The 25,627-nt window shown below is 41.6% G+C and overlaps 2 protein-coding genes across 3 annotated transcripts in view; one reads left to right on the plus strand and one right to left on the minus strand.

Moving 5' to 3' along the window:
• The window catches only part of LOC135486573 (uncharacterized), a 159,732-nt gene that overhangs the window by 88,994 nt on the left and 45,111 nt on the right, over positions 1-25,627 (plus strand). For both annotated transcript variants that reach the window (XM_064769455.1, XM_064769456.1), the window contains exon 3: positions 4,883-5,024. In XM_064769455.1, the coding sequence (XP_064625525.1) occupies positions 4,883-5,024 (142 nt within the window). The remainder of the gene's footprint in view (positions 1-4,882; positions 5,025-25,627) is intronic.
• LOC135487011 (uncharacterized) lies at positions 17,275-19,305 on the minus strand. The gene is made up of 2 exons (XM_064770258.1): positions 19,115-19,305; positions 17,275-18,962 (listed from the first exon to the last, which is right to left on the minus strand). Exons 1-2 carry the CDS (start codon positions 19,254-19,256, stop codon positions 17,377-17,379), a joined length of 1,728 nt encoding a protein of 575 aa, XP_064626328.1. The 5' UTR covers positions 19,257-19,305; the 3' UTR covers positions 17,275-17,376.

A 25,627-nucleotide genomic window follows, 5' to 3' on the forward strand; every position in this document is an offset into this window, starting at 1 on the left:
CCAGATCGATAAGAATGTAGCCACCGAATCACCTTCATTTGCAATAGGTTCAACCGGGATCGTTTTCGCATCGTCATTACACTATCCATGGTTTTTCTCAGAGGTCACCTGGGCTTGCTGCGTTGGGTGCGAAAAGCGAATCGTATATTCTTCTAATGAACAGTGAAGACGTTAATTCACCATGGTGATGCTTTGATATCCCTTAGGCCACACTCTACTTTATGTGTGTGGACTGTGGACGAAGCCTCATTACCAACGAGAGAGGTCTGTACAAACAGTTTCGAGTCGTGCTAGGTAATCGAAAAAAAGAAGATTTGTGATGCTTGGCCAATCTTTTCTTTTTCAACGGGTCACCTTGACTGGCCAGTTCCAAGGCAGTCCATGCACCAACGAGTCCTTCTTATGTTGGCCATGTAGGAAACTTCATTCATAACCGTGTTGGCGTGATCTGAGGAACAGCCCCAAGACATCTATCATTTTCCTCGACATGGAACGTGCCAATTCCTGCCGTCAAGTACTTCTATATTCTGCGTCTGGTCCCTTGATCCCATGCGGCAGCATTTGCACAGAGTAGTGAATTAGTTACCCTATGATTCATAGGACTGACATTTGATCATAATTTTCCCCTCAATGCATTGACCACGCGTCCTTCGCCTTGGCATCAACAGACCAATTACTTCTTGTTCAGGTTTCGTGCTTATGAGATCACAGAACTTGTCATCGTGTTACCACATGACACATGCACATGCCGATGTACAGATATGCTTGAAGAGGTCAGCAGTGCGTTTCTAAAGTAGATAAAAAGCTCTGGAGCAGTTAATCTCGCAAGTCCTAGATGCGGGCACTCGCTGTTTCTAAAGAGACTCCTCAGATCTGAGGTAGCACAACTAAAATCAGAGCGACGAAGGAAAAAAAGCGGGCGTCCGCGACTGAGAACAAAACTGTCGTCACCATTGTGGCAAAAGTATGACCCGCGAGTGCGGTTGTGTGCCGATTGTTGATACATATATGTATGTAGCACTTTTGTCGCGTTCTATGTCTACCTACGCGCGACTGTTCACATGCGCAACGATATCAAATACATCCTGCAAAATATCTTTATTCAAATCCTCCTCACCAAAACCTCCCTTTATCCATCACGTTATACTCTACTGGTACGGCGTTGTTGGAAAATACCACCTCGACGATTTCCATAAAATCACACATCCTGTGCGAATGCAGGCTTCAACAGGTAATCACATGGGATGAGGACTAATGTGATATATCATTGACAAATGAAAGGAAATGACTGCAGATTAAAGTACCCGAGCAGCAAAATGATACCATTGAATGCATTGTCTGTGCTGTGGCATAATACCTTCATCTGGTATGCTCATTTCCAACCTCCATTGTACGCATAATCCCTTGCTATGCGCATTGTGTTTGTTGGTTACTTGGGGGCCATCTCAGAATATGTCGAGATTTCAGACAAAGCTAGAGTTGCAACAGACTCCCAGTGACTAACGCAACCAACATGGTGTCGCTGTTATAAGTTGAAATTAAGTCCTTCATTCTTATATAAGCTACCGTATTGACTGTTGATAAACTGTTGTTTCAACGATAACAATGTAAAAATTCAAGTTTTTGTCAGGCAGTTTATCATTGTAGGCTCGTCTCGTGGCCTAGCTTGCCTTATACTTCGCCAAGATGCAGAGATCTCCGGTCTCCAAAATGCTCAGGTTTAGAGCCGGATGAGCTGCTCATCCGAGGTCTACTGAAAAGTTTAAGGATAGACTGTTAAGTGTAAAGTTGACGAAATGATAATATGTAGCCTACACAGTTGATATCAGCACAGACTTGACTATTACAGTCTCTAATATCAGATATAAACCAAAACCTTATTTATAACTCTTATATATTAAAAGACAAAATGAAGTTCAATTCAAAAAACATTCTTGATTTGCATCATGTTATGAAATTGCCCCTTTCGGCGAAGTGCAAAATTGGCATATGATATCTTGAGTAATCTGTTTGAAGGATATTGTGAGAATATTGCAGTGTAACTTGACGGAAATGAAGTAGAGAAGTGAGCATCTTGAATGGGTGATTGGTTCAGGAGATTGCCACGAATTCAATCTTGATGCAATATGACATTTAATTTACCAGCTTCAAGGAGATGGATCGGGTTTTATGTTACAAGATGTGTGGGGAGCCTGCTCTCCATTTTTGACAGGCGTGGTACCTTGCAACAAAACAACTCTTTCCCTAACACTGCATATAAAATTTGTTGCGAATAAAGCATGAATCATAATGCTTGAATTGTTCTTTTGCGAGCGCAACTGATGTTGTATTTACTGAGCAACCAAATGTACATTTAGCGTGCTTGGCATCCTGTGAGTTGACGCCTTTTACTGGTGAGAGAGACGTTCGAGCCTGATCCTTTAGCACTCCACAATCGAAAGAGTCTTACTGCAGTGACCAGCCACAATTATATCTATCGCATGTTACAAAAATGTTTCGTTTGCGGCAGTCATCGCAGTTGCCGTGCTGAATATAGTTGATCAATTTTACCCGAAGACGGAGATATCCGTTGTCGCATATCGTATCGATACCTATCTCAGTTCGCTGCGATAAAAGTCTCTGGCCGGGGGTGGGGGAGGGGGGGTACTCACCCTTAATTATGTTATGCTAATTCACTTTTTGATGGTGACTCTGCCGTCACTCAGAAGTTCAGCAGCCCGAAATCCATCAAGACACGAAAAAAGAAATCGCTATGCTACCGCTCGAGCGTAGCTTTATAAATAAATCATATTGACTAAACGGAGTAGTGTTTACTATTTCTGTAACTTGATGCTGGGTATTGGTGGGAAGGATACGCTTGATTGAGTGATTGATTCTTCACTTGATTGATAGCCTCAATACATCACAATGAATCTGTCAGGCGATAGATTTCACATTGAGCGCCTTCGACAGCTGATTTGCAATGAATATCTACTTGTGCAAAATATGTTGTATGATTTGTTTTTGAGGAAACTGGCAAAGGCACGAGTCGGTCAGTTGTAGATTTGCCTGCATTCTGCTAAAACGCCCTGTAAACTAGCGATTTGATGCGCTGCATCCGTCTTGTGGTCATGGTCACATGGGACACAAATCGCTTGCGGTGGTCATCGCCGGTGCCTATACGGCCAGAATCGATGATCGCAACGACGTGCGATCAATGTCACTTACCATAATTGAAATGTGGGCCTTTATTTTAGAATTAGGATGCGTATCAGATAATCTAGCAATACGTGTGATATTCTGTGTCTTACAATTTCTTTTTCAAAACAGATTTTAAGGGAAAATGATTAGCAACGACGGATCTTCATTAGCAAAATATGGCGATACCAAAGCAGCAAGATTCATATAAGACAAAAAACGGTCGCTTTTCGTAAAACGTTTTCAAGACTCGGCTTTACTGTCGCCGCAAGAGATGCTGTCGTGACAACCGTCGATCTAGCTCGGTGTGATAAAAAGCTGAAATGTAATACATCCTCGAAAAAAAAACCTCTCTGGTTACAAACAGGTTGAAGCTGGAGCGAAGAACGGCGTTGAATCACTTGTTGGGATTCTGAGGATCTGGTGAAACCAGTTAATTTCGTCTTAAGATAAATTGATGAAAGAACCAGCAGCGTGATGAGACTTTCGGGGCTTCTTTGCATTTCGCTCAAAAAAGTATTTGATGCACCGAGAGAAAGAATACAGACAGGAATTAGTGCTACTTGCTCGATCTCAAGGAATATTAAGCGGGCGCTATGCTAAAAGCAAACGCAAACGAAATTTGCCCCAGGTTTCCACTAAATGCGATTTTGCCTGAATCGCACAGCGCACGCGGAATTGCAAGAAGCAAAAAAAAATTATTGCAAAGAAAAGCGTTTGTTTGGTTAGTTTGGGTGGCGCGCGCGAGGCGTAAAATGGCAAATCCGTGCCGCATGCGTTCTTGCAGTTACATACTGTGAAAAACCAAACTTTAAAATGTTGACCTGTACTGTATATTGCTAGCTTCCCCCTTTAAAAAATTACAAATACTGTGTGAACCGCGTTTATGGCAACGGCCCAGATACGTTCCTACTGTAAAGTCGTCTGAAGAGCACCCAATTGAACAACAAATACGTCGGTCAGGAGACTCTGTTAAACGCGATTACTTGAAGGAGCTGACAAGTTTCACCCAATCACGCCAATTGTACGCTTCATACACTCTCCGTCAATTGCTGATTGTACCATTCTTGCTCCCAGCAACGGTTGTCAGTGATGGGCAGTAAATGCGCTGAAGGGCTTCAAGGGTCAGAATGGCTAAGAGTCTTGTATGCGGACGTGGATTCCTTTCCCAATGGATTGCAGTGATGGCGAAAAATTAATTTTAGCGAAGATCTGCTGGTTCATCGACTTTGGGTAATAGTCCTTCGAATGTAAAAGGACAGAAACCGCGTATTTGTTTCTATGACAAAATGAAGCTGCATCCGTCAATGTCAGTGGTGGCAGTAATTCCATAATATATATAACATCCGAATTCGACAGAAAGATCGATTTCTATGTCTAGTGTGTGTCGCATTAGCCCTCTAGTTTTTTCTTCTTCTGGCTTTAAGTCTAAAACTAGAATTTGCTGCAACGATACCCGTCATGATTAGCCGAGTATACTTATGGCTGTACATTGACAGGACATTTAGCCGTCGTGTTGGCTCTTCAGGGTATTTTCCGATGCTCGTACATTGACAGGACATTTAGCCTTCGTATTGGCTCTTAAGGGTATTTTCCGATGCTCGTAACGACGATGCACACGTCCATGATGTATCAACGAGTCAAGGTGATATTTTTTACCCATTACTGCAATATTCCTAACATCTCTCTATTCTTATCTCTCCAGATCGACGATGTTCGTTTCCCGAAGAGTGGCGGGGCATGTGGTACCAGAATGGTCTAGGTTCAGTCAACCTCACACAGCACACGATTACGAAGAAAGGAACGTGTTTTATGAATCAGGATAACAGATATGTCGTCTATGATAGGTAAGTACATAAAGGAATACTAGCTCTTGCTACATCCCCTTGAAAATCTTTTTAAAAGACTTTTTACACCATAAAACATGCCAACTTGGCCAGAACATGGCTTGACCTCGCCACCCCCTAAATATCTCCCAAGTCCAAGTAACAGATAAGGGTAATTAAAAGGTTTGATCCATAGTCTGTTTGGATAACACTTAATTTCAACCGGTTGGCTGATATTTTAAGGGGTGGCAAAGTTACATGTCGGCACGTTTTACAGTTTCACCGACTTACGACGTGTATTCGAGTTCGTTTGGTTTTAAAACATTTCTTTACCGTTGGTGTAGTTACGAGCAGGAAAGGTGTGAACAAATCCAATTTTTTCCCCGCTGAGAAACCGCTAACCATTATCGCATCACAAGGCGCCGAATGCCAGGGTTAACTTCCACCGTCATCGAACAGCGGGAATTCTTTCGGCGGGGAACCTAACCATGCAGGAAAGGAGGCAAAGAAGCAAGATAAATCGGTGGAAACGTTACCTAGGTGACGATGAGACGCAACGTAGGGCTTCATTTGACATCAAGAAAAATATTATAGGAAGATATATAATAGCAGTGTTTTTATATTGCACTAGTGTACTAGATGTGAAGCCTAAATGCACGATTAGGATTTCAGTGGTTGAGCTGCATATGAAAAACAAATAAGCAATTGCAGGAAACTGTTGTCATTGTGTGTGTGCCTTAATACAATAATCTACAGCACCGCTAAAAATATGCGTCCCTTGGGCATGCCGGGGCACAAGATGAAATTGTAAAGGCCAGAGTTGATAAGAGCAGCATGTTGCACGTAATGTGGAAATAACACGAACAACTGTCGAAGCATGATTACCCAGGCGAAGGCGCCAAGGTTTCTTCGGTGGAGGCTCGGAAGATTCCCCGAGGACAAGAAGTGTGCTGTGAACTGCTAATCAATTGCCTGCCATTAGTTGGATGTATAATTGGTAATATATAATTGATAGCTGAGGGCTTTATAGAGAGATAAGAAGGAGTTGGTAAGAAAAGGCTTCAAGGAATTACTAACAATGCAAATTGGGTCTGTGTGCAAGGAAGAGAGACTTTCATAAGAAATGTTCATGATTGAGATGCACGAGCGCCGTATTCTGCCCTGTAGCAGTGCTGTTCATAATGCATCCAGGGACTGGCATCAGTTTGCAATACAATAATGGTTAAACAGGTGGCCATCTTTGACGTATACTTTCCCAGCCGTGCTACGAAACTTACTGGATACTCTCGTTTCGTTGACTTACAAACTTGTACATGACTGCCGAAACGGTCATGGTAACAAATCGTCCCTTGTATAGTTTTTGGCGAGAGGCTGAACAAGAGAGTCGAAGCTTGTTCAGTTTCTGCTCCCCTAACGCAACGCCATCGCTGCCGCGCAACTCCCTGCACATTCAATTGCACCGCCATTCTACCCCAAGCTTCTTTCAACCACCTGATGGCTGGTAATTCTTACCCAAGCAACAGCTAGGCAGACGAGCGCGTCATGAGCGTGATTGAGTGAAATTAGAAGGCGAAAGAATTAATCCTGGCTCATTAGACAGAGAGTCATGATGATTTCGTTCAATTACCTTAATTGAAAAATCGTCATTCAGTTGAGACCTGGGGAGACGGGATGAGTTTAGAATCTTGATAAGTATTTATATCAGGATGGGTTTCGTGGTGGTATCTGTTGCATTAAGTTACTTTAATTGCCCCACCTTTCTTCCAGTTCGTCTGATGATAGTTAAAGCTTTTACTATCTAAATTAAGTTCCTTTATTGTCACTCTCTCCCTTATGGAGATTTTATATCAAGAAGCAAACAAAGCCAAGTTAACACCGTTATTTCCAGTGTGCAGAAATAGAAAAAAATACTGGAAAAAATGTCCGGCCCTTTTGTATTCTGACGGATTATGGTATATGGTTCCTTAGAGACCATGGCCATCAATAGCTCAGAGATTAAAGCACATCATGGAATCCTTTGTCTCCGGACAGTTAATCCTGGGACATTTTAAACATCTGCTACAGTCGAGCAGTCTCTGACGCAGGACAATACCCCACCACATCAAATGTTTGTATCTTTCATTCACATGTATACGCCAACTTCAACATACCGTATCTTTTCAATTATCAGAAACGCAGCCGAGAAAAAAACCTAACTCTCTTCTGAAGCGTTCGTCAATAACAGCGAAGACACCGCGATTAAAGTTGCTAAAAAAAACTCGCATGGTTAAAGAATATGACGCCAAGATAAGCTTCGTTCGGTAACAGTGAAGATCTGCAGAGAGCTAATATCTCGTTCCCATCTCCTTCAACTGAAGATGCTGTCGTATGCAGCATTCTGCGGAGTGCGCAGCATTTCTTTTTTGTGGTGACGTCTGCTTAGCTCCGACAGGAAATTGGGATCTTAATTGGAAACAGACTGGTTTAATCATCGAGGAGAATGGTGCGCAGTATGTTATTCTGTGCAGGGTTTGAATGATTTATGTTGCGACCACCTGTGTCACTTTTCCCTAGAAACTCGAGGGTGCAGTGAGATCTTTGCATCTTTCGGTGCAGACCCTTCATGGAGTACTGCTGAGGTGCATTGCAGTTAATACTCCTTCGTACTTTTGAAGCTACATGTATATTTTAAAATATCTAGTTGCCAATAATCCATATCCAGTGCACCATTGCCGCTTCTTACTTATGTTGAAAGACAAATTTAGATTAAACAGGTTTCAAATCGTCTGCTATCCCGAAAAACTACCATCTTGATTATGATACCCTTGAACTTTCCTTTACGCTCGGCGACTGTTCTTGTCACGTCCAAGGTCGCTGATACTTTTGAATGATATGCAATTTCAAAAAGGTGATGTTAGGCAAGTTAATTTCAGTTCAGCTAGATATTAGTTGATTGCAGTCGGTGTTCTAAAGGGATACACAAAACAGATTTTATATTTTTGAATTTGAATAACCAAAATATCTATCGTAACTGACAAGTATTCAACTAGCTGATGCTGAGTTCAATATTTTTTTGTTTCTGGGTATTTTGTGTCATCTCATTAATGCATCCGTTATTGCGCGATAGGCATTTCAATTTTTCGAAGTCGCGCAGGTTTATTTGGGTGTCGTTGGTCGTGGATCGATCTCTAAGACCACAGAGTTTTTTTTGTCACGTAGTAGTTGGGAGAGTAATGTCTTCTAGGGTCGTTGTTAAAATACCCAGCGGAATGGTGGTGAATGATGAATCCATTCGAGAGGTTCGGTATTTGTCCAAATGTCAAAAGGTATTATGATGACGTGTAAATCATTTGACAGCAATCAATAATTTTGCTATCTGACTTCTTTATATTTCAAGATGTTCAATCTTATTTACCAATGTTGATGTGTCTGCTAAGAGCCTGGTCACGCGCGGTTATCAAACCTTTCAAATACAGACTTAACATGCCAGTCACCCGCCGCTTCAAACATCTCTCAGCATCTAAAAACATGAATATTGTAAAGGTTTACTTTACCTTGTCAACTCTTCATCAATGTTATAACGATGCGGAAGTGATTCAAGAGATAGCTTCCTGATTTAAAATTGATACCGCTCAAATTTAGGACGTCCTGTCACTTTCATTTGTGGCTCTGAATAAATCGCGTGGTGTCTTCTTCATTTTACAATTTTTCTCATACGTTCTGGGGGCGTTGTCAATCAACTAAATTGAGCATCTTTTTAAGAATCGCTTCTCTAAAGTGTTAGATGTTTCACACTTGCTAGGGATATGTAGGTTGTTGTTGCGTAAGAGCACTCTAATCGGCCTCTGAAGCTCTGCATTCTGTTTGCACGAATCAAAATCGCCAAACGTTGCGCACAAACTCGAGTAAGCAGATTTCGATGACATCTGTATTGAAGCCGTAGAGTGCAGCGTGTATCAGTAAAAACGCATCACTCACTTTTAGGCGCCTCCAACTTCACAATATCTCTCATACTTTTCAAGAATTAAAAACCAAGAAACTCCATAGAGGATGTCACAAAACAAGCTGAGATCCATTCGTTTGCACTGCCTTCCGATACTGCAAGCATCTTGTAGACCAGTGATTTCTATGTTCTTTGATTTGGCGTGATAGAAAAAAATGGTCGCCTTTTATTGACAGGCGCTTTACGTAGAGCACCACAATGGATACATTTTCTCACAGAAAATGTTGAAGATAACTCTCAAGCAGATACGAAAGACTGCAGGCTCTAATGGTTCATAACTGACTGTACTCGTCATTATGGTGAGAAAGTATTTGCAGCTGCTAGTTACACGAATCACATAATGGACCAGCTTTATATGGAATTCAAACCGTACCCATCGGTCTTGATTTTACATTGAATGAACAACCTGAGATGCATACTTAAAATGTCATACCAAACCACCTGTATTCCCCTTCCCGATTTGCGGCAAGCACAAAGGCTGACGCGCTCATCTCCAGAATGCACTCAGCATCCCTTGCCCATCTCTGACATGGCGAACGCTTCCAGTGGTGCAAACACAGCTAGCCTGCCGGAAATTACCAGAACATCTAAGGCAGGGCGCATCCCTTATTTCCTGTTGCTCCTGCTAGACGCCTTCAATGAAATTCTCCTATTGAGGCGTTTAAACCAATCAAATTAGTCGGCACAGTCCGGAGGACTATCAGGCAGGTGTATGTTGTCTTTTGATGTCAGTGTTTGTGTGTGTTTAGGTGTGCAGTTGAAGGACACCTCATAATGGCGGTGTTCATTTTCATGGCCTTGGGGCGATTTCAATAAGATTCAGCTACACAGGAAGCAAGCTGTTGATGAGCTCTTTGTCGTCATCGGGTACTTTGAGCTGTTGCACATGCGGAATCGATAGCCAAGAGATGTTTGATGATTACATGCATCTTATTATTACCGGGAACCCTGCACATACATGAACATGATCAACTTCTTCTACACGTAGGAATGAAATGCACATTAAATGCGTTTGTGAGGATTTTCATATTACAACATGGACATTTGTCGAGGCCCTCAGTTCTGATATGTACGCTCATGTATGGCAGTGTCTCTAAAAAATCGAAAAGTACATTGCACCAAAATCATTAGATATGTTTCAGAGATATATTTTTTCAGATTCGCCAGGATTTGCGTGAATTTATTGGTGTTATGAAGCAATATAGAAATAACTAACATCGTATGTGATGATAGTCTGTCCTTAAAACTCCTAAACAACGCGTCTGCCTAAGCTGATCGATTGCCGCCAAGAAGGTGGACGCCACGATTATGCATGCTGCGTTCCTGACAAGGATGATGACAAGGTTAACTGAAAAGGCCGGGGGAGGCTAAGGAAAACGGCCGCCATTTCTTCCTGTCGCGCTTAAATTGCTATTCAAAATGGTTGCTGGGAACTGGTTTCTTTGGAACGATCGTTGTATTCCATGAAATGACATTCGACTACCATAACATACGTCATATAGTAATAGCATGTTCACTTTATATGTTCTCCAAGTCCTACAATCAGACGTCGACGCAATATTTGAACAAGAAATTGTCACTGGTCAGAGTGCACCGTAATATAATTTTGTCAATATGATTTGGCCAACCGCAAACAACATTCGGCATCAGTCCATAAACCTTTATCGTAGTTATGGAAAAAAACATGGAATTGGCAGAATGATGTGGTTAAGGAGGGCGATCTAAGTTTGTTACCTCTGCATATCTACCAAAAAAGTCATGTTTTACTTAAGAGACATGTGTAACGAATCATTACTTCAAGAGATACATCAGCTTTGACCACATGATCTCCGGCCACTCCCTTACTAGATTGCTATATGGTGGGCTGATAAGTTCCCACCACGAACATTAGTCCTAGGCTACTTCGCGAAGATAAAGAGTAAGGAACATAAAGGATTTAAGTATTTGACATTCGTGCTCTCATCTCACCATTGCTTTCGTCCAAGCCATCAATATTGTCTTATTCGCCGTGATAAGCTCGCTAATTTAGGTCCTGTTGCATTGGAGTCACTTGGTGCATCTCCATCAATAGTGATACGGTCATTGGTCATCACTTAGCAATATTTCTGGTCCACTTATGATGTATATGTGAGAGCCATAGCTGCGTCACTTGGTGCATCCTTGCATGATCCTATATCGCCATGGCTAGTTAAAGCTCATCTCCTCTTCAAGGTCAGCAGAATCTGAACGGCTCATTTAAATTGCTCGTATGAGCGCCATCTTGAAGTTGATTTAAGAACTGTTAGAGGCATTTCATTGGCCGGCCGGTAGGGATTCTCTGACTAGTGAATTCCTTGAAACTCATGAGACTATCAGGTTTCAAAAATCTTGAAATATGAAACTTGAATGAGCCTTCTGGGCTTGCGTACGAATGCCACCTACTTCGGGCCATACTTCATTAAAGCTCGAAGGAAACCATTGTGTCACCTGACTTTATGGTGAAAGTCATTGAAGCTTTTCAATCGTCGAATGAGACTGTAAAAGTGGAATCATTCCTACCGGCCCAGGCTAGAGGGAAGCCTTACACGCCAGAGGTATCAATCCCCGGCAAGGCCTTGGTGTTTTTTCACAATTACAAGGCCATGGTTTCTCGCCCATTCTAAATGGTACACGACGCCTTTGTCCCCTGTTTCATTAGCCGAAACTGGCTGGTGTGCTCTTGAACAAACCTTTTTGAAACGAGGAAAACCATTAAAAGCGTTCGACTGCATAAGCTAGGAGATTTTAGCATCTTGTCATAATCTTGATCTTGATTATGAATAGGCTTATTAGTCATCAGAGCCTGGTAAGATTCGCCAGCAAGTTTTTGAATGTAGTTTTCACTTAAGCATATCATAAGCTTATCTCAAAAGAAACAAATAATACAATTTGATTCTGAGAGATATCTGCCCGGCTTCTTTGTGGTGTGACTAACCAAGACGTGGTCAGCAACATGACGCCAGAGATTTTTACTGGGATTACCCTTTCATGCATATCAAATGATGTTATAACACATTACCATTCTCCACGTGGTGGTTTCTTTGCTCTTGCCACTAAAGGAATGGACACATGGCTTAGTCATCGATGCAAATGCTTATAGACAGAGGTTGAAAAAAGGTGTTGCTTTTAGGCAAATATCACTTTGAAGTTGACTAATGAATCACATCACGTCCAGGGGCAGACTATAAAAACTAAGGTACTTTACTTTTTGAGGATATCAATGGTTTTTCAGTCTAATCTGAGCAGGTCTTATCTTTTCCAATCTTGTCATGTCATCACCGCTCATGCTCTTTCACTTACATATAATATCAAGAGTCGCCTAAAATCCGTCCAATGTGGCCAACGTTGTCTATGGTTACCACCGACCGCGTCCGAATTTGTTCAACCCCTATTGCGCCAAGCCATATCTTCCGCTCGACTAGACCGTCCATCAGTTCCCATTATATGAGTGATGTCTCCACGGGATTAGACCATATTCTAATGTATTATTAACTACATACGGTGCAGCTCAGTCTAGCATGTGGAGAGGGGGCCATGATGAGGTTCTAATAGCCAGGAGCCAGCAGTAACCACCATTTACTCTGTGGCGCAATCCGCTGATTTCCTATTATACTGCAGCTAATACATAATCAGCAACCCAAGGGGACTGGGTGGTGTGCAAGGGATACACTCTCCAACCAGATGACACCAGCAGCTTGTCGCTTAACTTGCTTTAGGAGACTAACCAGTGTGGACCACGAGAGTGAAGGTAGTGTTACGTGTATGTTCCAAGGGTATAAGCGAGGGTTTCGCCAAACTAGTGTACTAATGGTAGATAGTATTTGACAGAGAGTTAATTATCTTTGTCGAATCTACCTCTGGTACAAGTGTTCAACATCATATCCCCGTTATGACTGTATGGTGGGCTTACGAGCCTGATTCGCTCGGTAAGTAAATATGGCTGCAGAAACACTAGCTTTCGTAGTTTAAACTAAGACTTTCTTCTCTTCTTTCTTCCTCAAATCGACAATAGGCAGGGTTCGCACTCTGTACACCGGCAAGGTACGAAGTAGAGGTCCTGTGCTCATTTTCGCAGCGTAAACGATCTGTTGTATTAAGTTGGGGGGAACCGGATAGATGCATTTTCAAATCATCGATGAGATACATTTATATACTTCGTACTTCATACTTCGTCGTACGTAGCTCTTGGTAAGGCTTGCGAAACTTGCCAGCTTTTAAATTCCTATACCCTGGTCTCTTTCAACGGGTACTCTTTCGCCGCGGTAGACAGTATAAACCACCGATCTCCACGTCTCTTGGGAGATACAAAGACAATTCAAGAGTACAGTATTACCTTAATTCCGATAGACCGTCGGTTCGAGTTTATCAGGGTTGTTCTCTTGGGGTTTCATTTGATAAGAATCGGATGATGATTTTTTTCTCGATAAGCTAAACTTCCAATTCTCTTGGTGTTTGAAATAAGTTTCAGAGCGAAGTGTTGAATATTTTGCATTTGAAAAACGCCACTATTTTCTGTTTGCTGATAATTTCAATTGTGAAAGTGTGATATACAATATAGTACCTTCGCATCAGTCTGTGCCACAGAATCATTTTTCCACGAGATCGCATTTTCTTGAAAAATGGGAAGCATAACTAGCGATCAATCTGAAGCGGCAAACTTGGTTAAAAATCCTTACGGCGGGATAAGAAATGATGTGACGGCGAGTGCATGGAGTGTACTTTAATACATGTACATCGCATCCTATTTTATTATCAATGTTTGATATTAGCACATTTATATCACAACATATTTGACTGTAAGCCAAATATGACACTTTCGCTCGATCAAGCAGAAGAAATCAGTAAATGAAAAAATGATTTCTTATTATAATATACATGTATACATGTTGGGGCCACTGGTTTCTGTGTGGAAGCACTTGGTGAATCATCTGCAGACACCAAATTTGAGTTGAACTTGTTAAGGCAAATCATAAACGGTATCCATTTGATGCTCGTGCGATTCATTGCCTGTGCTCCCTGCTGATCCCCAAACGTTCCCGCGCAAGTTTGTTTGAGGGTAAAATGAGAAACAGTACGCTTTTGCAACAAGTAACTTCCAGCACGTTTCACCACATTGGACGATGTTGGGGATGGGTAGTTCGGGGTTCCATCAATCTACTGCCTAATGTCTAGTGCCTGAGTGGTACAGGGACAGTTGATTGGTAAATAATGATTGTGGGTACCCAAGGGGAACACAAGATAGACAATGATTGGTTGTGACTGATTGTTGGGAGGAAATCCCACTGGAATCGCAGATTGATGGGCGTCGTACTTGAAAACTCCACGAGCTGCATTCGCAGTTTATCATTGCAGGGGCAAGATTTTTACGCTATTTTGCTGTCGATTTGACAATTCGTGACAGCGCCCCATCCATTAACGCGTGTGGCGCTGAATCTTAAATTACGGGCTATGATATTTGGGACAGTCTGGCGAGCAACTGTTGGATTTCGTCCGTTGTTGCCAAGTTGCAGCTAAAAAAACCCGACTCACCCTCCTGCTGACGCGATTTTGGCAATGAGGTTTTAAGGTAAAAGACTGATTGTCCGAGATATGGTCAATGCTCTTGCTTCTAATTCTCTCATGCTGTGATTGTTTTACCACATTTATCACTTGGTATCTGAGCTAGATCAAACTCAGCCGAGCGGTTGAACGCTGCAGTGTTACACCATGTGCATTATCTATTAGCTCTGCTCCGATGGGCCCTGTTTCGTGGCCGAATGTACTTAACGTGATTTCAACGGACCATTAATGTCTGAATCCAACTGATCCATGCACTCTGACATATTGCACCAACTCCTTTGGGATATACATCCGCTGGTTTATTTATTTAGGGAACAATTGCTTGCTCCACAAGGCTGTGGTTACCAAACCTGGCGATTTAGACATGTTCGATTTATCGGATGAAAAAGGGCGCGATACGTCAACAACACAAGTTAATGCAACACACTCGTTCAACTGCATAAGAAAGTGACATAACACATTAGCTTTGGCATTAAGGTTGAATTGAGTTAAAACCCCCCTGAAGGCATGACACACACGCATCGAAGTTATCGTATTCTGCATGAAGTATTATATTGAAAGCAATCCCGCTCCGACAATCTCTCGGATGATTCATAAGCTGTCGCTATTGCTAGGCTAGGCTAGCCTGTTGAGCATCGCCAGAGGTGGTGAACGGGACTGAGTGTATCATGTACAGTGCAAACACTCTAACAAATTCAACAGGAGAATTATTGAATCATCCCCGTCAGCTTTTGAAGGAAGTATAAGCGGTGATGAGGAATATCAAACTGATGTGTAGCAGATAGTATGATTCATGTTCCTTGTTATATAAGCGGGTAACCTACATGTTTTGGCATTGCTTAGCTTTCAGGCTGTGGAGGAAATTCCTCTGGGTCATGAACGGGCGTTCATATGCAACACTGGTGTACAGCGAGTGAAAATTTGGTGTACCGGTAGTATTTGAAAAAGCATGCCATACAGCATCGTCGAATACCAGGATCAGTTCCTTGCTCCTCCCTCGCACACATCACTGCGCTCATCCATGTAAGCTCGGTATAAGTGCCGAGAGTGAAAGGCACTGCAACTCAGGATGGCGGTACAGGAACGATATGGCTACCGTCGGACACCGTATACGTTCACTCGAATAGATTACTATCATGCACTTTATATTTGGTCTGCAGTGTGCACGGTACAAACACCTACCTTCGTGTGTTTTACATGTATTTGGTACTGATTTATTATTATTTTTATTTTCAGCAATACTGTTAATTTAAAAGGGTAAATAGATTTCAGTTTTGGCCCCTTGTCCCTGCACACGGTGAAATTATTTCCTTTACAGTCACAATTCCTATTTACCTCCTGACACTGCAAAATTGGTTCATAACATTTTCGGGATTTTCACAATAACCACAACGGTAATGTTCTCACGCATGTCACAATATCTTTAACACCAGGTAACGGAACTCTGCACTCAAACGGCGATGCTTTTGCATTTGCGAGCCAGTTTTATATAGCTTGCTTTGAAAATGAGAGTACACTGGCCATGCGCTTCGGCTGCCTCTCACGACTGGCAAGAATAGAGAAGCCTGCACTTCTCCCTGCTATTGGCATAATAAGACTAAAATTAGTCGAGATGTAAATAAGCATCGTAAAAGCCTAAATATTTGGCTGCATGGTAACCGAAGCTATTTCTTTCAGTCAGTTGTCTAATGATTTCGTGACCAGTATCATGTAGGAGCCAGTTTTCGCGGGTCTTATCACTAAGTGCAGATTTACTAGCTTCCAGCGATTCCATACACGCAAAAGCTTATTTATTACGAAATTTGAGATCAATAACGAAATATCTGGGGTGCTGCGTGGATGTTTTAAGCGTGAATTAATCTTGAAATCGCTCACTGAAAGATCGATGCAGACCAAAACAAATCCGAAGCGGCTCCCCCATTTTCGCGGGTATTGCGCATGCGCGTCTACGGTGGCCCAGAAGGCTTCAATTCATCAATTAAGAGTGCCAAGATATAAGTCAGGTAAACGGTTGTGAACGGGCATGTTAAAATGGGATGGGTATCTAGAGTGAATTATAATGGGATGGGTATCTAGAGTGAATTAATCTATAGCTGCGCTTACACCACGAAATATTGGTGGACCAATTGCACTTACACCACCACATTGCCGCGACAAATTGGTTCGGCAATCCATTGCCGATACAAATTGCCGAGCGAATTTGTCCCACCAAGCTTGATGGTCCAAATTCGCCCGGCTTGTTAAAAGCTCGGCTTTGTCGTGGTGTACGCGCAAATGGATCGGCAATTAGCTAGTTAGATGGTTCGGCTCCAGGCGGCGCTTTCGAAATGCGCATGCAATTTATTGTTTGCCCGCCATCTGTAGCCGGATTTTATAACTAGCTGCAGCGCTGGTGTAAGCGCTTGGTGGATTTTCGATGGTGCGGCATTGGTTCCCGAACCAAGATTGGTGGTCCATTTTCAGGTGGTGTAAGTGCGGCTATTAACTCCCTATAATTACCTTCCTAAGTGATACCTTAGGTAAAACACCTGAATGCAGTCCTTTGGGGTCATCAAGGATTGATATGATAATGATATCTATTTACAAAGTAGGTTCTAAGCTATAATACACTGTTTCATAGATATTGACATAGATACACTATTTACATATTCATTGCAAATTAAGGGCCATCCATTTGAATATACTTGCATCTAAGTGCCCCCCCCCCCCAAACAATTTGGACAACCAAAACTTTACAACAGGCCCCAAATGCTTCTGATATCAAGTGGATGGCCCCAGATGAGATGTTAAGTCGGTGGGTCTAATAATCTTATTCTAATTACAGTGGGGACAGAGGAAGGAGTCAGAGCGACGGACAACCCTGACAGGACTGCAATATTTCAGGTGGCACCAGTGGCCACAGTGATCACATTCCGCCCAGTTGAAAATTTCAAGGATGTATGTTGGATGAGGTGGCGTCCACTTTTTGCACACGCAACAAAGTTTTGATGGATCGGTTGGCTGATCATCGTCATCATCACTGCTGCTGGCATGGTCTTCAGGGGTCGGCCTAGTTGACGATGGTCCAGCCTCTGCAACATCTGCTTCCATGGGCTCAGGGATGATGTCAGGTGTCTGCTGAAGTGGAGTGGCCGGAGTCTCAATCAAGGGTGCTGACTCTTCTTCCGTTACACCGGTCTTTTGGTTATTAATTGGATGGTCATCCTCGGTTATTGCGCCAAAGAATGTTGGTGCCCTCTTCCTCTTCTTGGTTGGTGGTGTGGTTGGTCGGGGTATCCTATCTGCGAGAAATTTATCAGCTGCGTTGACATCCTGGGAGTGGATGGAGTCTTTAGTGGTAGGACGATGGGTGACGGACTGGTTGGGGAGATAGTCACTCTCAGGAATCTTGGTGGCGTCAAAAGGATGAATCCCTGTTTTCTTAAAAGAACTGATGAGGTTAGCAGGAGCAAGGCCCTTTGGATAGGCCTTGCATACCATAGGGCAGATGTCATATCGGGTGATGAGTCTTCCAGGATTGGTCCTCAAGAAGCTTGCCATCTCCCTGTTGAGAGCGCGCTTGAAAGGTCCAAAGCATGCCACATCCAGGGGCTGCAATCTGTGTGAGGTGTGAGGAGGCAATACAAACAGAATTATATTTTGAGACTTGGCCCAGTTGATGATCTCAGAGTTAATGTGGCTTTTGTGTCCATCATACAGGAGGATGATGTGCTGCTCTGGGTCGTTCCTGCGGACGATGTACTTCAGGAAATGTTCTGTTATATACTTTCTAAACACTGTACCATTTGACCAGCCATTATCACTCATAGTAGAGGCTGCTCCAGGCATAGCTCCTTGCATCAGGTCTGCGTTGGCACGTTTTCCGGCAAATACAAAGTACGGGGGCATAGCATTCCCTATTGCATTCCCACATGCAAGAACTGTGGTGATCGCGCCTCGAGTAGATGTGATTGCTGGCAGGCGTTCATTGACAGGGCCAACAATCCGTGGTGGGTTGTGCTCTGTATTCACACCTGTCTCATCGAGGTTGTATATCAATTCAGGCTTGTCCATGAGATTATACTTTTGGAGGATAGCTTTGAGATCATTATAATACTTGTCAATTAGTTCTTTGTTAAAGGCTTTAGCCCTTAACATGCTTAATGATCTTGGTGTCTGTAACTGTAAACTTGGCCATCTTGACATGAAGCCGGAATACCATTTGAAGGACAATGGCTTCTGTGTTGGTGTAGTCTTTACCAATGATAAGAGAAGGTCATTTCCGAGGTGAACGATGTCTTGCCTGGTGTATCCATATCCTCTTCTTGCCATATCTTCAATATGCTCCACCATGGTGCGCTCGACATCAGGGGCGAGGATAGTTGGAGGGCCAGAACGCTTTGTGTCGGGTCTTATTCTCCCTGAAATTGAAGAAAACCATTGATAAGTTAGGATGCATTGATAACAAATGGCAATTCATTTCTATATTTAAGTAATTAAACTAGCCTAATGGTGAATAATTTAATAAATATCTGAAAAGAATCTCCATGTCTTAAGCTACTTCTTTACTTACCAGCAACACGGTCCCTTAATGTTGTTTCTGGGACACCAAAGAGTTGAGATGCTTTCCATGGTCCAGCAGCACCAGAAATAACAAAATCATAGGCCTTTTCAAGAGATTCAAGGTTATATCGGCGGTAACCACCAGCCTTCATTGGAGTTTTCTGAAAGAAATCCAGTTAATTTCTTTTAAAGAAGGTAGAAATCACCACACCCCCATAATAATAATTAAATATAACGTACAACAATGTATAAATATAATCATTTTATTGCACTGATCACATAAATATGACAGTAAAATTGCAGGAAAATGGAATATAAGCCTTAACAGTATGATAATAATCATTAAATTTTCATCTAGTCTTAAAAGGGTTAACAACACCCTTTATAACATTTCTAATGAGCCACCATACTTTTTGTTACGCGCATGCGCAGTGCGTGCCTCATTATTTATGCGAGCGCTCTTAGCGCCGCACAGTGACGCTCTAACAAACCCTTTCTTATCAGTGATATAAGCGACTGATTGTTGTGTTTCTGTGTAGTGCATGATCCATGGTATTGACCCAGTGTTTTGAAGGAAATTAGAGAATTGCTTACCTGTTTAGTACGCATTTTGGGCGCTTTCTTTGCGGAACGAAATGAAAATCAAAAATCAGAAAATTTCTTCTCTGGAAACGAAGTGACGCGCGAGAAAACGGGAAAAAACGGGTTTTCGCGAAATTGGGGATGACTCGAAAATGGGGAGCAGCACCATACATTCACAATATTGAATGGGTCAAGGCTTATTTTAAAAAAGTATTGGTTGTTATTCCCTCCGGATCGTATTTTGACCTGACTAGTATTACATTTGCTAAGATATAATCCTATTCTCTTCAAATATATATCTACTTCACAGGGCTGAACATCTAAAAAAATCTTAGTTTTTAGTTTTGCTTCCTGCATGTTCGATGATACTATGTAGTTATCAAAGCAGACATATTGTGACATTCGATTTTAAGCTTTCAATGTTACTTTGTCATTAGATCGGGCAAAAGAGATAGAAATCTAGGGATCAACATCATATTTCGTATTTTTTATTGGTGAAATTCGTTACAAAATGCCTGACATAAAGCTTTTATGGATGTGTATCATTGAATTTTGTTTTTGTTGCTTTGTCTTGATATATTCTATCCCTTGATATAATTTTCATTGCTTTTACATGTAGTTTTCACAATACATGTAGTTTAAAATGAGCGTCCTTGATCCTTTATTTGTTTTCTATGTCGAGATATATTCCAGGCTAGGGTATTTTATTTCAGCGTATTTTATTGAAAGCTTTCCCGTTAATTTATCCCATCCATGAAGTCCGAGGAAACCATCATTAGGTCAACTTTTTGCGGAATTTGTTCAGCATTTTTTTCCAAGAATGCCTGCAGATACGGGCATGGATATGGGTTTCGAACGACTGACAAAATGTAATTCGTGTATCTGTAACTAAACGAGCCTGTTGGTACCTGATGGCGTCATACCTATCAGCCAGATACTCCGGACTTAGGTATGGAATACTGATCTTTCAACTCAATCATTGGTTGACTTATACCAGACACCGTGGCTATATTAGAGCTAAATCCTTCTAAAGTTTTTCGAATTCCATCTACTATGACGTACATGTAAATGCCCATCAGCACCATTAGCCGGCGAGCGCCAATACTTACTGCACCTCATCTGCGAGAGTATAAGTGTCAACACATATCGACAAGTTGCACTAATCATGGCAACATTTATGTGAAGCTTTTGTCACTTGTTGGCGAGATGGTAAGCAGAATCATCTGGTATTACCATCACGAAGCAATCAATTGTGATCAAGTATAGACATAATGGTTTAGATCAACTATTAGGGAAGCCTACTCACATGGACAAACGCATTATCCTGTTCATGGTTGTTGTTGCTAATGTCTTTGCCAATGGCTTGAAGAGATCTTTACTGAGCCAATCGTGTGACGAATCATTGTTCCATTTATCACAATGACTGTATAATCAGCGAGCATGAGAATGGCAAAAGATGGTCCTATGTCAACATGATGATTGCTGTTTAGTATGGATACCGGCAGAATTGTCTGTTAGGCGCGTCATGGGTCGCCATTTGGGTTATTCCTTTTGTAGGGAAATGATCTCACTGCAAGCCTAAACTCATTTTCTTTCTCTTGTCATTACTTCCTAACTACCAGATCCAAGCAACAACGGCCAATGATTAGCCCGAACGTTTTGGCTGCAATCCATGCTGTTCCTTCGGCAGGCTTCTTTTCACTTTAGAGTATTTTATGGGTTTGAAGGACAATTCTTTGGATTATCGATGACTTTTTGTGGATATTACGGTTTTGTCTAAACCATTAACACAGTGTCATCATGGCTGCTTACAATTATTTTCTTTATTCTTTTCTGCTGTGGCCATTAGCACATGGAATAATCACAAAATCGTCGGAAAATTCAATTACCAGAATACCTTTGGAAATGTATGGTGGTCAGATATGCTACCCAACCTACATTTCCTCATTAACCAAGGAGACAGCTATGTCAGTATTAAGATTACCAGATAAAAACGAAATTAGGAATGAAATGCCTAAGTCTTACTTTGGTATTCGGTTGCCATACCCCTTCATTTCTTGCAAAATTATTTTCTCCGAATGACATTCTTATCAGACGGACTAATAGGCGAAAAAGGCTGTCCGTAATGCCTGTATATTCCGCACGACGAATGACCAACGGACAGCTGATGAGCTCTAGCGGAGTGTAGTCCTACACTTGACTCAACGCAATGGTTGCCGTATGAAAGTAGTTAATTAATATTCCAGTAATGCTGCAAAGAGATGTGACATCATTCCGATTGAAATGGGTCCCTGGTCGAGTAACCATATTTCTTGGCCTTCTGGGCCGAAGTGAGTCAGAATATTGCACCGGCCACTCTCACCATCTTTGTATCGTTTTAGCCTAGCGGTTAGGAACCTTGATGAACTGATCAGTGGAAGTGGCCATTAGCATAGGTGCCGTGGAAGGAATTCTAATGAAGATACGTTTCTACTTTTACTTTAGATAAACCAAGTAATGTCATCTAACGCACCGTTTCTGTACTTCGATGAGATTGCGAACACCATGTTTGGATTTCATCGCTTCTTCTGAGTAAACCTGTCGTACCATTGACAGTTCCAGGTCTTTTCTGTCATGTTGCCACGCACTCATGATACTGCTGAAAAGGTTCAGTTCCTCATTTCTGTCAGACAAATGCTATAGATATCATTGTACACTGCACATATCCCCAAGACAGCTTTACTTAGAGTGTTGACTTATGGCGGATGATTTGGCTGCACACTATAATCACACATCAAATGGCTCCCCAGACATTTGGATGAGCAAGGCGAATATTGAAATCGTCATGCTAAATCACGTCAATGACATATAATGATACTTTACTGAGGGGCATTTAGCGTGTTGCGACACCTTAGTGATCTCAGGGTCGACTTGGGAACCCCATTGAATAAATACTTTTGTCAGATTTTAGAGAAACAAGATTTTAATAACATAACGCAGTTGTGCTGATTTGTTACCAATTGTCGGATGTACTCCTTAAATAACAAAAGTAAAAATTTATACTGAGCATGGTAAATTTGAACACATATCGATGACTATGTCATATTTGACAAAGATAAGGTGTCAATATGCAAATTGTTTTGTCTGCTGACCACATTCTGGTGGTCTATTGGTGGGCTTAATCTTTGTGATACTAGTTGCATCCATCACCTTGAATAGAGACGATATACTTTCAAGATGGCCCGATCAATCTAGTAACAATTACTGATGATAGCATGATCTGCTCACATTCTTGCACAAGTAAAACATGATCTGCTAAACATCCCTGCACAAGTACAGTTTGGCCTGCTACCAAAACTCCCGAAGTCGACATATATCACGAGGATATCTGCCAATTCAGATGTTTAAATCATGATAGAGAAGCTCTTCTTCTATGTGGGCGCCATACTCTTTTCACAAATTCTCATCTGTCAATAAATGGCGCCATGGTTGATTAATATAGCTCCATTAATGTCCATCAATTCGATCAAATTTTTGTTGCATATTTCCGTTTTTGTACAATGTCATCGTCAGCCAGCCTCGTTCCGAGTCATTGTGCGCCTCCGCCAATTCCTGACGCAATGTTGGATTGCATGCAAAGGTTTGACCGGGGCGATCGACCACCCATATATCACGAGATCTCGCAGGGAGGCGCCTGATTATCCGGTTTTACATTGGCTACCTGCCAAACCTCTCCCCTATAACTACCTTTTCCAGCACTTTGATATTTTTCGCAAATGTTGTTGAGTGTGTTTTACTTCATTTACTTTGTTGTGTTCCTATCATATACCGACTTGTATTCTTTATCAGCAAACAGCTAACCTTCAAGATGAAACTAAAACAAATTAGTCTACCCTCATAACTAGACACCATCCCTCTTGAAACATAAGAAGATTGTGAATATCAAAATCGTGGCCTGAAGCTTGCAGTTTCGAGATGTTGTGATCGTCAGCGTGGGCGCCTTGCATTTCACAGAAGTCGTCATTTATATAAAGTTGTAGCTTTTTCCTTCATTGTACAGGCTGTTGAATCTGTCTAAAGCAACTGCGAGATTGAAATTGTTCTCAAGATTGAAGGAGAGGCTTCTCTTTCAATTGCACAACTCATTTCTTTCGAGCACATTCAACTCTGGCGATGCAATCATCGGAAACAAGTATTCCATAAATACAGGTACAATAGAACTCCTGATGATGAAAGACACTGACAAATTGTGCATCTTGTACCTTTGGATTATACATTTCATAACATATTACTATTGGATTCCTACAAGATTGAACCAGATTTGCCACATTCTAATTTCTCAAGCGATTCATCAATAACAATGTGATCCAAAACCGTTGACTTATTCAAACTGCGCCAATACACGATCAATCTTTGTTTGAATGGCAGTGGATAACCGTCTCGTCTCTGAGTTGGAAAGAGTGCTACATGTATTCAGCTCCTTATTTGTGGTAAAATCTGGGAGAGACTGAATATTTATGTCTTGAGATTGATCCCTCAATTTGTCGGTTAAATAGAAATTGACCCATTCTCGAAAAGCTCACGTGTTCATCTATTACAAATGGAAAAGGAATCTATGGTGTCGATCGCCAACTGATGAAATGTTGCCACTGTATAAAAGGTATTCCTTTCACAACCATTTTTATGCAATAAAGTCATTTCATGCAACCAACATTTCATTCCGACAGATAAAATCTTCGCTCAGGGCAACGACGTAACAAATGAGAATGTGTTTTTGATGAACAATACTTCAATTAGGGAACTGGCGAACGGATTGGACTTCGTCAGCTTATGAACGGAAAATCAGAATCATGATTTCTGTCGTCGAGTGCTTTACTCTTGACACAAACAAGAGGACGAGCAACGGCATTGTTGTCATCATGGGGGATGGCGTGGAAAGATGGGTCTATCACATGATGCTTCTTCTATCTTGCCAGGTCGACCGAGAAATATTCATCAATTCACTCTAATATTGAAACAATTGACGTGTTTGGTGAGGTTGCGGGTCATTCAGTCTGTATTGTGCCATCAGCAGCCTTCGCCTGGCCTTGTTCTAGTTCCAGTATAATTAATGTGTTTTGTGTCATCAATAGGTTAAGAATGATAATGCCGAAAGTGCATTTTTATGGCAGTGTCATTGTTGTATCTGTTTAGTAACAAATGATGCCTACTGTAATATATTGAATTGGCTTTACTATCACGCAACAACGGAGGAATACTGCAATAAAATAAAAATGATTGCTTTTATAATATGGAAATGGTCTGAACACAATACTCTGTCAGTAGACTGATATGATCAGTTTCGCATCATAATTCTCCTCTAGTTTCTACCGTGTGGGGCGTCAAAATGTGAATTCGGTATGGGTAGAAGTTTACTAATATAGCCAGCTTACCCATTAATTCATACCGTCATGAGGTTGAAGAAAAGTTTGGAATTGATGAATATGAAACTGAGCTTAGAAGTCCATGGCTAGAATATGTAGTGAAACTGGCATTTAATGCTGATGGAAACAGAGCTCAAGCTTCAGACATGAAACATTAGCATTGATGGATCATCCACATTCGGATTTATTTCATACTGTTTACATCTTTAAGATCTAAGACAGAAGTATAATCTTTCTGTACTTATTAAAATGGAGTCCAAAATAGCTTATATCACAAATTCATCATGCAAGTTAGATCATGGATCATTTGACAGCACCAGCATTGGTGTTAACGTCACCCTTAGACCAATAATCATGTTAACAATTACAGCCTTCGGGATATTCGGGAATATCTTGGCTTATGTTGCCGTCAGCAGAGAGTTGCAATCATCTTCCACTGCGGTCCTCCTGATGTCTTTAGCTGTAGCTGACACAAATGTTCTTCTGACTAACGCATGGATACATTCACTTGGCGTGTTGAGTGACTATTACGAAGTCGT

The sequence above is a fragment of the Lineus longissimus genome, chromosome 4 (assembly GCF_910592395.1).
Source record: "Lineus longissimus chromosome 4, tnLinLong1.2, whole genome shotgun sequence".
Classification (NCBI taxonomy): domain Eukaryota; kingdom Metazoa; phylum Nemertea; class Pilidiophora; order Heteronemertea; family Lineidae; genus Lineus; species Lineus longissimus.